At 40.1% G+C, this 13,216-nt stretch overlaps 1 protein-coding gene and 1 pseudogene across 1 annotated transcript; one reads left to right on the forward strand and one right to left on the reverse strand.

Annotated features, from left to right (window-relative positions):
- Window positions 1-3,440: 3,440 nt before the first annotated feature.
- LOC113563354 lies at window positions 3,441-4,622 on the forward strand (annotated as a pseudogene).
- Window positions 4,623-7,087: 2,465 nt separating this feature from the next.
- Window positions 7,088-8,981, reverse strand: LOC113563402 (fez family zinc finger protein erm-like). Its single transcript, XM_026975030.1, has one exon. The coding sequence runs from the start codon at window positions 8,978-8,980 to the stop codon at window positions 7,778-7,780; it is 1,203 nt and encodes a 400-aa protein (XP_026830831.1). The 5' UTR covers window position 8,981; the 3' UTR covers window positions 7,088-7,777.
- Between the last annotated feature and the right edge of the window lie 4,235 nt (window positions 8,982-13,216).

Genomic DNA, 13,216 nt, shown 5'->3' on the forward strand with positions numbered 1-13,216 from the left:
GCCTCTATTTTTGTCATCATCAATTTCGATTGGCCTTCCTGAGCGTGTGCATCTTTCACATTAAAATCTCCAGATCGAAATTTAGTAAACGAATTTTGACACTGCCGCAGCTTTAAAGCATCTTCGCCATATACATCAGATAACTTTTTATGAGCCGCACAGCGTTTTTCCCTTTTTGGAAAGTAATAAAAGAAAATATGACAAAAATGTTCTTTTTGATTTTCCATTTTGAAATGGACGGCAAAAGAAACAATTGTTAACGAAATCGTGTGCTTTCTTTTTGTAAAACAAGCTTGAACTGTGAGTTGTTAACCTACATATGAATTTGCGGTTTAGAATGAAGTAGTTACATTTCAAGACATGTATGTCCATCTATTGAGAAAAAAACGCAATTACTTTTTGGCCAACCCAATATATATTAATATAATATATAATATATAATATTATATTAATATTGGGTTGGCCAAAAAGTAATTGCGTTTTTTTTATATAAATAAAAGGCGAATTTTTCATGGGAAACGAAAACTTTATTAAACAATATATTGTCCATTTCGTTTGATTATCTTTTGCCATTTTTCAGGCAACTTCATGATTCCGCCGCTCAAAAAAGTTCTTATCTTTTTCAGCAAAACAATTCCAACGATTTGATATCCTCATCAGCAGTAAAGGTTTTACCATTCAAGGCGTTTTGCAAAGAACGAAACGAATGGTAATCTGATGGTGCCGGGGTCTGGCAATATGGTGGATGTGGTAACGCATCCCATCCAAGCTGCAACAATTTTCACGAGTGACCAAACTTGTACGTGGTCTAGCGTTATCATGGTGAAAACACACACCTTTGCGATTCACCAATTCTCGACGTTTCTGTTTGATGACATCATTTAATTGATCCAGTTGACGACAGTATACGTCTGAATAATGGTTTGATTCCTTGCAAGCAGCTCAAAAACACAATACCTTTAACAGTCCCACCAGACTGACAGCATAATCTTTCTTTGGTGAATATCTGCTTTTCAAGTGCTTTCAGCAGGTTCATCACGCTTGCTCCACGATCTTTTTCGTTTGACGTTGTTGTAGACGATCCATTTTTCGTCGCCCGTTTATCATACGTCTCAAAAATGGATCATTTTCCTCACGTTTCAAAGAGAAGCGCAGATGTCAATACGCTTAGTGAGATGAGTTTCTTTGAGCTCATGGGTACCCAAATATCGAGCTTACTAATGTATCCAAGTCGTTTTGAAGTTTTCAACACTCGATTTCGATACGTTAAGATCTCAAGCATCTCTCGTGGTCGTTAAACGCCGATTGGAATCGATCAGTGCCTCTATTTTGTCATCATCAATTTCGATTGGCCTTCCTGAGCGTGGTGCATCTTTCACATTAAAATCTCCAGATCGAAATTTAGTAAACGAATTTTGACACTGCCGCAGCTTTAAAGCATCTTCGCCATATACATCAGATAACTTTTTATGAGCCTGCACAGCGTTTTCCCTTTTTGGAAGTAATAAAAGAAAATATGACAAAAATGTTCTTTTTGATTTTCCATTTTGAAATGGACGGCAAGAACAATTGTTAACGAAATCGTGTGCTTTCTTTTTGTAAAACAAGCTTGAACTGTGAGTTGTTAACCTACATAATGAATTTGCGGTTTAGAATGAAGTTAGTTACATTTGAAGACATGTATGTCCATCTATTGGAAAAAAACGCAATTACTTTTTGGCCAACCCAATATATATTAATATAATATATAATATATAATATATATAATATTGGGGTTGGCCAAAAAGTAATTGCGTTTTTTTATAAATAAAAGGCGAATTTTTCATGGGAAACAAAACTTTATTAAACAATATATTGTCCATTTCGTTTGATTATCTTTTGCCATTTTTCAGGCAACTTCATGATTCCGCGCTCAAAAAAGTTCTTATCTTTTTCAGCCAAAACAATTCCAACGATTTGATATCCTCATCAGCAGTAAAGGTTTTACCATTCAAGGCGTTTTGCAAAGAACGAAACGAATGGTAATCTGATGGTGCCGGTCTGGCGAATATGGTGGATGTGGTAACGCATCCCATCCAAGCTGCAACAATTTTTCACGAGTGACCAAACTTGTACGTGGTCTAGCGTTATCATGGTGAAACACAACACCTTTGCGATTCACCAATTCTCGACGTTTCTGTTTGATGGCATCATTTAATTTGATCCAGTGACGACAGTATACGTCTGAATTAATGGTTGATTCCTTGCAAGCAGCTCAAAATACACAATACCTTTAAAGTCCCACCAAGACTGACAGCATAATCTTTCTTTGGTGAATATCTGCTTTTCAAGTGCTTTCAGCAGGTTCATCACGCTTGCTCCACGATCTTTTCGTTTGACGTTGTTGTAGACGATCCATTTTTCGTCGCCCGTTATCATACGTCTCAAAAATGGATCATTTTCCTCACGTTTCAAAGAGAAGCGCACATGTCAATACGCTTAGTGAGATGAATTTCTTTGAGCTCATGTCGTACCCAAATATCGAGCTTACTAATGTATCCAAGTCGTTTTAAATGGTTTTCAACATTCGATTTCGATACGTTAAAGATCTCAGCAATCTCTCGTGTCGTTAAACGCCGATTGGAATCGATTTAGTGCCTTTATTTTGTCATCATCAATTTCGATTGGCCTTCCTGAGCGTGGTGCATCTTTCACATTAAAATCTGCAGATCGAAATTTAGTAAACGAATTTTGACACTGCCGCAGCTTTAAAGCATCTTCGCCATATACATCAGATAACTTTTTATGAGCTGCACAGCGTTTTTTCCCTTTTCGGAAGTAATAAAACAAAATATGACAAAATGTTCTTTTTGATTTTCCATTTTGAAATGGACGGCAAAGAAACAATTGTTACGAAATCGTGTGCTTTCTTTTTTGTAAAACAAGCTTGAACTGTGAGTGTTAACCTACATATGAATTGCGGTTAGAATGAAGTTAGTTACATTTGAAGACATGTATGTCCATCTATTGGAAAAAAACGCAATTACTTTTGGCCAACCCAATATATTACAACACTAGCATTTTTGAATACGAAGTTGGTTATATTACTTATTAATTTGTTCTATCGTATATTATTGTAAAATTCAAAATTTGTAATTTAAAGGAATATATTATAAAATTTGTCTATCATTACACGTTTATATAAAAATATAAGATATTCCATTAAATTTGACTTGCACAAGCAGCGTTTTTCCACTCGTAACAAGAAGGTTTAGAATACGAAATAAGAATATTTTACTCACACAAAAGACTCACGGAGCGTTGGAATCCCGACAAGAATCAGTGGGCGGTGTTGGTGTGGGGAGTGTCCTCTCTCAAGTTCCTCTACACGATTCATCACAAAAAATCAAAACCCTGGGAAAGTGTGTCCTGACGGTCAGTATTTTCATTGCAGGCCTACCATGCAAACCATTCGCAACGGGCAGCACAATGCGACCGAGACACCGACGAGTCTGCCGCCGAAGAGGTACTTCCCCGACGCCCTGCCGAAACCTTCACCTTCCATCGCGAAGATTATGGAGCCGGACAAGCGACTGACCGAGCAAAACGTTTAATCCGGTGCCTCCACCGCCGCCGGCACTACGACGACGACGGCCACGACGATTCTGCAACAACCACCGAATATCCTCCTCGTCGTACTCGGCGCATCTCAAGTCGGCGTTCGAGAAATATGTGCCGACCTTAAGGCACAGGATTTGCTGCAGCATTACCCCGTATTATCTAAATACTATCCACTGTACTATCCGAGTCCTTATTAAGGGCCTTCCCAGGTCCCCCGCTTCGACTCCGTCGGTTACGCAAAATTCGCCACCGCCCACGACGATCAGGAGGCTTCCTCGAGGGTTGAGCCTCACCAACATGTCGTCGGAGAACCCGCGCGGCAAGAAGAGCCCGCACCGCGCGGCGAACTCGGCCCGCCACCAAGCAGAAGACCTTCACCTGTCCAGAATGCGGCAAGGTGTTCAACGCGCATTACAATCTGACGCGGATATGCCGGTTCACACGGGCGCCCGGCCGTTCGTCTGCAAGATCTGCGGCAAGGGTTCCGGCAAGCGAGCACCCTCTGTCGGCACAAGATCATCCACACGCCGAGAAGCCGCACAAATGCGTGACCTGCGGCAAGGCCTTCAACCGCAGCTCCACCCTCAACACCCACACGCGCATACACGCCAACTTTAAGCCGTTCATCTGCGAGTTCTGTGGCAAGGGCTTTCACCAGAAGGGCAACTACAAGAACACAGCTTACGCACAGCGGCAGAAGGCGTACAAGTGCAGCATTTGCAACAAGCATTCCACCAGGTCTACAACCTGACCTTCCACATGCACACGCACACGACAAGAAGCCGTTCTCCTGCAAGATCTGTGGCAAGGCTTTTGCAGGAACTTCGACCTCAAGAAGCACATGCGGAAGCTGCACGACGCGGGCTCGCCGGTGCTGAACGGATTGGACGCTTCGGACAGAGCCACAATCAGCAGTCGGGCTATTCGTCAGTGTACCATGGCCCGAACACTCCATCGTTAGTCCGTTCATCCTTCCACCACCTGGATCCACCAGTTATCACTCGTTGAGCAAAATGTTGTGACAAAGCGAGGACATGCACTATCCAGGAAGACTCAATATCCGCTGATCCTCGGCCACCTTGCTACCCAGCTGACATGGGTCAGCTGGTGCAAACGTCCAAGGAAAGAGACTCGACCTCTTGTTTCAAGAGAATCTTTCCCGAGTTCGTCATAAAGAGAAATCACAAGATTTGCAATGTACCTTGCTGGAACTGTACGCACGATCTTGAAAGGATGAGAAAAGTATGACAAACATTTAACATGCAACAAGTAATAACATTGACGGATTACTCGATATGAAGAATGAAAAACATGTAGTCGTCCATTTACGTTGTTATAAAGGTAAAATTAGGTTAAAACAAAACACGAACTTTCTTAAAATGAATTTATATGAAATTGTTTTCTTTACATTTTATAATATTTTATGGATAAAAATTCTTAACTAAATTTTTATGTTTCACGTTTTATAAATCCATAATCTGTGTGCGTGCTGCGAATAGAAATATAAACTGTCAAATTACCAGTCGGATTGCACACGTTGTAACAATTTGGGATGATATTTCCGATGAGCATAATATGAAATTGTGGGATATTTACTCAACAGTATTGAAAATCGCAAATAATTCGCATCGTGAACGAGATAAACCATGTCGCGGAGGTAAACCAAACAAGACACGGACGCCCTATTAGACCCTTCGCCAACTGGGAAGGGGTTTAACGATCGATTTGGACGTCGACGGTTGCGTCAATGAACTCCTGCGGGCTAATTACACATATGATATGTAAATATTTGTAAATATTTGTATGTGCAAAGCAAATGTGCGCGTAACGATGGACAGAAACGAGCGTCATTAGCAAAGTGATCTGTAATTAGGGATCGTTTTAGTATAGAGACTGACAGCAAGACTGGCAGCACGATGAAATCGTCCGGAAGGCTTATCAAAAATTCGTCCAGATCTCGCAGAATATTTGCCCTCGTGTTCCATTATGTATTAATTGCGGCTAGAAAGGAATAAAATTCTGATAAATGTGCGTTTGTGCAACAAGAGTTATAAAAAAATCAGTATTTGTATTTGCTGTGCAAATTAAATCAGTATCTTTTTTTATGTTTGCTTATATAAAAAGCACTTTTCAGATTTCGCAACTTTTATGTTTTGCGAGTTATGTTCTTCTCTTCTGACACTTTTACAATTGTGCATTTCTGTAACTCACACATATACAGGTGTCCCGGGTTTTTAACCGAACAAACTGCGGGAGCATATTCTACTAGTGGAAATAAGAAAAAATTTTTATATCGAGTTTGCTTAGAAATGTTCATTACAAAGTTATAAACAATATTGAAAAGAAATATGAGATAAGTAACAACGGAACATAGTGTAGAATTTGGAAGGTCGAAGATGTTTATGTTACGTGTATTCACATGTATTCATGTTCACTATGTTGAAACGATTCAGTATGATTGTTACTTTCACAACAGTAGCTGTTAGATTTCAATCGTCGTGTCAACTAGCAATTACTATCAGAATGCCAAAAGTGTTTTCAAATGAGGAATACACCGATATTCATTTCGTGTACGGATTCTGTGACGGAAATGCACGAGCTGCCGTACGAGAGTATCAACGTAGATTTCCTAACAGGAGAGTACCAGATAGATTTAAAGCAACGAATTACTAATTCAGTCACTGAGATGCAACAAAATTTTCAGGAATGTCGTACTGTAACAAATTCTGTACTACGTCGATGTCTAGCTTGTATCGATGTGCAAGGACAACAGTTTGAAATGAGTCACTAAATCATTGCGTAGATAATTTTTATTTTTGTGAAAAAATCCGTTGTTACTTATCTCATATTTCTTTTCAATATTGGTTTATAACTTTGTAATGAAGCATTTCTAAGCAAACTCGATATAAGAATTTTTTCTTATTTCCACTAGTAGAATATGCTCCCGCAGTTTGTCGGTTAAAAACCCGGGACACTCTGTATATGTGTGAGTTACAGAAATGCACAATTGTAAAAGTGTCAGAAGAGAAGAACATAACTCGCAAAACATAAAAGTTGCGAATCTGAAAAGTGCTTTTTATATAAGCAAACATAAAAAAGATACTGATTTAATTTGCACAGCAAATACAAATACTGATTTTTTTATAACTCTTGTTGCACAAACGCACATTTATTCAGAATTTTTATTCCTTTCTAGCCGCAATTAATACATAATGGAACACGAGGGCAAATATTCTGCGAGATCTGGACGAATTTTTGATAAGCCTTCCGGACGATTTCATCGTGCTGCCAGTCTTGCTGTCAGTCTCTATACTAAAACGATCCTAATTACAGATCACTTTGCTAATGACGCTCGTTTCTGTCCATCGTTACGCGCACATTTGCTTTGCACATACAAATATTTACAAATATTTACATATCATATGTGTAATTAGCCCGCAGGAGTTCATTGACGCAACCGTCGACGTCCAAATCGATCGTTAAACCCTTCCCAGTTGGCGAAGGGTCTAATAGGGCGTCCGTGTCTTGTTTGGTTTACCTCCGCGACATGGTTTATCTCGTTCACGATGCGAATTATTTGCGATTTTCAATACTGTTGAGTAAATATCCCACAATTTCATATTATGCTCATCGGAAATATCATCCAAATTGTTACAACGTGTGCAATCCGACTGGTAATTTGACAGTTTTATATTTCTATTCGCAGCACGCACACAGATTATGGATTTATAAAACGTGAAACATAAAAATTTAGTTAAGAATTTTTATCCATAAAATATTATAAAAATGTAAAGAAAACAATTTCATATAAATTCATTTTAAGAAAGTTCGTGTTTTGTTTTAACCTAATTTTTACCTTTATAACAACGTAAATGGACGACTACATGTTTTCATTCTTCATATCGAGTAATCCGTCAATGTTATTACTTGTTGCATGTTAAATGTTTGTCATACTTTTCTCATCCTTTCAAGATCGTGCGTACAGTTCCAGCAAGGTACATTGCAAATCTTGTGATTTCTCTTTATGACGAATCGGGGAAAGATTCTCTTGAAACAAGAGGTCGAGTCTCTTTCACTTGGACGTTTGCACCAGCTGACCCATGTCAGCTGGGTAGCAAGGTGAGCCGAGGATCAGCGGATATTGAGTCTTCCTGGGATAGTGCATGTTCTCGCTTTGTCACAACATTTTGCTCAACGAGTGATAACTGGTGGATCCAGGTGGTGGAAGGATGAACGGACTAACGATGGAGTGTTCCGGGCCATGGTACACTGACGAATAGCCCGACTGCTGATTGTGGCTCTGTCCCGAAGCGTCCAATCCGTTCAGCACCGGCGAGCCCGCGTCGTGCAGCTTCCGCATGTGCTTCTTGAGGTCGAAGTTCCTGCAAAAGCCCTTGCCACAGATCTTGCAGGAGAACGGCTTCTTGTCGTTGTGCGTGTGCATGTGGAAGGTCAGGTTGTAGACCTGGTGGAATGCCTTGTTGCAAATGCTGCACTTGTACGCCTTCTCGCCGCTGTGCGTAAGCTTGTGGTTCTTGTAGTTGCCCTTCTGGTGAAAGCCCTTGCCACAGAACTCGCAGATGAACGGCTTAAAGTTGGCGTGTATGCGCGTGTGGGTGTTGAGGGTGGAGCTGCGGTTGAAGGCCTTGCCGCAGGTCACGCATTTGTGCGGCTTCTCGGCGGTGTGGATGATCTTGTGCCGACAGAGGGTGCTCGCTTGCCGGAAACCCTTGCCGCAGATCTTGCAGACGAACGGCCGGGCGCCCGTGTGAACCGGCATATGCCGCGTCAGATTGTAATGCGCGTTGAACACCTTGCCGCATTCTGGACAGGTGAAGGTCTTCTGCTTGGTGGCGGCGCCGAGTTCGCCGCGCGGTGCCGGGCTCTTCTTGCCGCGCGGGTTCTCCGACGACATGTTGGTGAGGCTCAACCTCGAGGAAGCCTCCTGAATCGTCGTGGGCGGTGGCGAATTTTGCGTAACCGACGGAGTCGAAGCGGGGGGACCTGGGAAGGCCCTTAATAAGGGACTCGGATAGTACAGTGGATAGTATTTAGATAATACGGGGTAATGCTGCAGCAAATCCTGGTGCCTTAAGGTCGGCACATATTTCTCGAACGCCGACTTGAGATGCGCCGAGTACGACGAGGAGGTGATATTCGGTGGTTGTTGCAGAATCGTCGTGGCCGTCGTCGTCGGTAGTGCCGGCGGCGGTGGAGGCACCGGATTAACGTTTTGCTCGGTCAGTCGCTTGTCCGGCTCCATAATCTTCGCGATGGAGAAGGTGAGGTTTCGGCAGGGCGTCGGGGAAGTCACCCTCTCGGGCGGCAGACTCGTCGGTGTCTCGGTCGCCATTGTGCTGCCCGTTGCGAATGGTTGCATGGTAGGCCTGCAATGAAAATACTGACCGTCAGGACACACTTTCCCAGGGTTTTGGAATTTTTTGTGATGAATCGTGTAGAGGAACTTGAGAGAGGACACTCCCCACACTCAACACCGCCCACTGATTCTTGTCGGGATTCCAACGCTCCGTGAGTCTTTTGTGTGAGTAAAATATTCTTTATTTCGTATCTCTAAACCTTCTTGTTACGAGTGGAAAAACGCTGCTTGTGCAAGTCAAATTTAATGAGAATATCTTATATTTTTATATAAACGTGTAATGATAGACAAATTTTATAATATATTCCTTTAAATTACAAATTTTGAATTTTACAATAATATACGATAGAACAAATTAATAAGTAATATAACCAACTTCGTATTCAAAAATGCTAGTGTTGTATATATTGGGTTGGCCAAAAAGTAATTGCGTTTTTTTCCAATAGATGGACATACATGTCTTCAAATGTAACTAACTTCATTCTAAACCGCAAATTCATTATGTAGGTTAACAACTCACAGTTCAAGCTTGTTTTACAAAAAGAAAGCACACGATTTCGTTAACAATTGTTTCTTTGCCGTCCATTTCAAAATGGAAAATCAAAAAGAACATTTTCGTCATATTTTGTTTTATTACTTCCGAAAAGGGAAAAACGCTGTGCAGGCTCATAAAAAGTTATCTGATGTATATGGCGAAGATGCTTTAAAGCTGCGGCAGTGTCAAAATTCGTTTACTAAATTTCGATCTGCAGATTTTAATGTGAAAGATGCACCACGCTCAGGAAGGCCAATCGAAATTGATGATGACAAAATAAAGGCACTAATCGATTCCAATCGGCGTTTAACGACACGAGAGATTGCTGAGAATCTTAACGTATCGAAATCGAATGTTGAAAACCATTTAAAACGACTTGGATACATTAGTAAGCTCGATATTTGGGTACGACATGAGCTCAAAGAAATTCATCTCACTAAGCGTATTGACATGTGCGCTTCTCTTTTGAAACGTGAGGAAAATGATCCATTTTTGAGACGTATGATAACGGGCGACGAAAAATGGATCGTCTACAACAACGTCAAACGAAAAAGATCGTGGAGCAAGCGTGATGAACCTGCTGAAAGCACTTGAAAAGCAGATATTCACCAAAGAAAGATTATGCTGTCAGTCTGGTGGGACTTTAAAGGTATTGTGTATTTTGAGCTGCTTGCAAGGAATCAAACCATTAATTCAGACGTATACTGTCGTCAACTGGATCAATTAAATGATGCCATCAAACAGAAACGTCGAGAATTGGTGAATCGCAAAGGTGTTGTGTTTCACCATGATAACGCTAGACCACGTACAAGTTTGGTCACTCGTGAAAAATTGTTGCAGCTTGGATGGGATGCGTTACCACATCCACCATATTCGCCAGACCCGGCACCATCAGATTACCATTCGTTTCGTTCTTTGCAAAACGCCTTGAATGGTAAAACCTTTACTGCTGATGAGGATATCAAATCGTTGGAATTGTTTTTGCTGAAAAAGATAAGAACTTTTTTGAGCGCGGAATCATGAAGTTGCCTGAAAAATGGCAAAAGATAATCAAACGAAATGGACAATATATTGTTTAATAAAGTTTTCGTTTCCCATGAAAAATTCGCCTTTTATTTATATAAAAAAACGCAATTACTTTTTGGCCAACCCAATATTATATATATTATATATTATATATTATATTAATATATATTGGGTTGGCCAAAAAGTAATTGCGTTTTTTTCCAATAGATGGACATACATGTCTTCAAATGTAACTAACTTCATTCTAAACCGCAAATTCATTATGTAGGTTAACAACTCACAGTTCAAGCTTGTTTTACAAAAAGAAAGCACACGATTTCGTTAACAATTGTTTCTTTGCCGTCCATTTCAAAATGGAAAATCAAAAAGAACATTTTTGTCATATTTTCTTTTATTACTTCCAAAAAGGGAAAAACGCTGTGCAGGCTCATAAAAAGTTATCTGATGTATATGGCGAAGATGCTTTAAAGCTGCGGCAGTGTCAAAATTCGTTTACTAAATTTCGATCTGGAGATTTTAATGTGAAAGATGCACCACGCTCAGGAAGGCCAATCGAAATTGATGATGACAAAATAGAGGCACTGATCGATTCCAATCGGCGTTTAACGACACGAGAGATTGCTGAGAATCTTAACGTATCGAAATCGAGTGTTGAAAACCATTCAAAACGACTTGGATACATTAGTAAGCTCGATATTTGGGTACCACATGAGCTCAAAGAAACTCATCTCACTAAGCGTATTGACATCTGCGCTTCTCTTTTGAAACGTGAGGAAAATGATCCATTTTTGAGACGTATGATAACGGGCGACGAAAAATGGATCGTCTACAACAACGTCAAACGAAAAAGATCGTGGAGCAAGCGTGATGAACCTGCTGAAAGCACTTGAAAAGCAGATATTCACCAAAGAAAGATTATGCTGTCAGTCTGGTGGGACTTTAAAGGTATTGTGTATTTTGAGCTGCTTGCAAGGAATCAAACCATTAATTCAGACGTATACTGTCGTCAACTGGATCAATTAAATGATGTCATCAAACAGAAACGTCGAGAATTGGTGAATCGCAAAGGTGTTGTGTTTCACCATGATAACGCTAGACCACGTACAAGTTTGGTCACTCGTGAAAAATTGTTGCAGCTTGGATGGGATGCGTTACCACATCCACCATATTCGCCAGACCCGGCACCATCAGATTACCATTCGTTTCGTTCTTTGCAAAACGCCTTGAATGGTAAAACCTTTACTGCTGATGAGGATATCAAATCGTTGGAATTGTTTTTGCTGAAAAAGATAAGAACTTTTTTGAGCGCGGAATCATGAAGTTGCCTGAAAAATGGCAAAAGATAATCAAACGAAATGGACAATATATTGTTTAATAAAGTTTTCGTTTCCCATGAAAAATTCGCCTTTTATTTATATAAAAAAACGCAATTACTTTTTGGCCAACCCAATATTATATATATTATATATTATATATTATATTAATATATATTGGGTTGGCCAAAAAGTAATTGCGTTTTTTTCTCAATAGATGGACATACATGTCTTGAAATGTAACTAACTTCATTCTAAACCGCAAATTCATTATGTAGGTTAACAACTCACAGTTCAAGCTTGTTTTACAAAAAGAAAGCACACGATTTCGTTAACAATTGTTTCTTTGCCGTCCATTTCAAAATGGAAAATCAAAAAGAACATTTTTGTCATATTTTCTTTTATTACTTCCAAAAAGGGAAAAACGCTGTGCAGGCTCATAAAAAGTTATCTGATGTATATGGCGAAGATGCTTTAAAGCTGCGGCAGTGTCAAAATTCGTTTACTAAATTTCGATCTGGAGATTTTAATGTGAAAGATGCACCACGCTCAGGAAGGCCAATCGAAATTGATGATGACAAAATAGAGGCACTGATCGATTCCAATCGGCGTTTAACGACACGAGAGATTGCTGAGAATCTTAACGTATCGAAATCGAGTGTTGAAAACCATTCAAAACGACTTGGATACATTAGTAAGCTCGATATTTGGGTACCACATGAGCTCAAAGAAACTCATCTCACTAAGCGTATTGACATCTGCGCTTCTCTTTTGAAACGTGAGGAAAATGATCCATTTTTGAGACGTATGATAACGGGCGACGAAAAATGGATCGTCTACAACAACGTCAAACGAAAAAGATCGTGGAGCAAGCGTGATGAACCTGCTGAAAGCACTTGAAAAGCAGATATTCACCAAAGAAAGATTATGCTGTCAGTCTGGTGGGACTTTAAAGGTATTGTGTATTTTGAGCTGCTTGCAAGGAATCAAACCATTAATTCAGACGTATACTGTCGTCAACTGGATCAATTAAATGATGTCATCAAACAGAAACGTCGAGAATTGGTGAATCGCAAAGGTGTTGTGTTTCACCATGATAACGCTAGACCACGTACAAGTTTGGTCATTCGTGAAAAATTGTTGCAGCTTGGATGGAATGCGTTACCACATCCACCATATTCGCCAGACCCGGCACCATCAGATTACCATTCGTTTCGTTCTTTGCAAAACGCCTTGAATGGTAAAACCTTTACTGCTGATGAGGATATTAAATCGTTGTTGGAATTGTTTTTTGCTGAAAAAGATGAGAACTTTTTTGAGCGCGGAATCATGAAGTTTCCTGAAAAATGGCAAAAGATAATCAAA

Source organism: Ooceraea biroi, chromosome 14 (assembly GCF_003672135.1).
Source record: "Ooceraea biroi isolate clonal line C1 chromosome 14, Obir_v5.4, whole genome shotgun sequence".
NCBI lineage: Eukaryota > Metazoa > Arthropoda > Insecta > Hymenoptera > Formicidae > Ooceraea > Ooceraea biroi.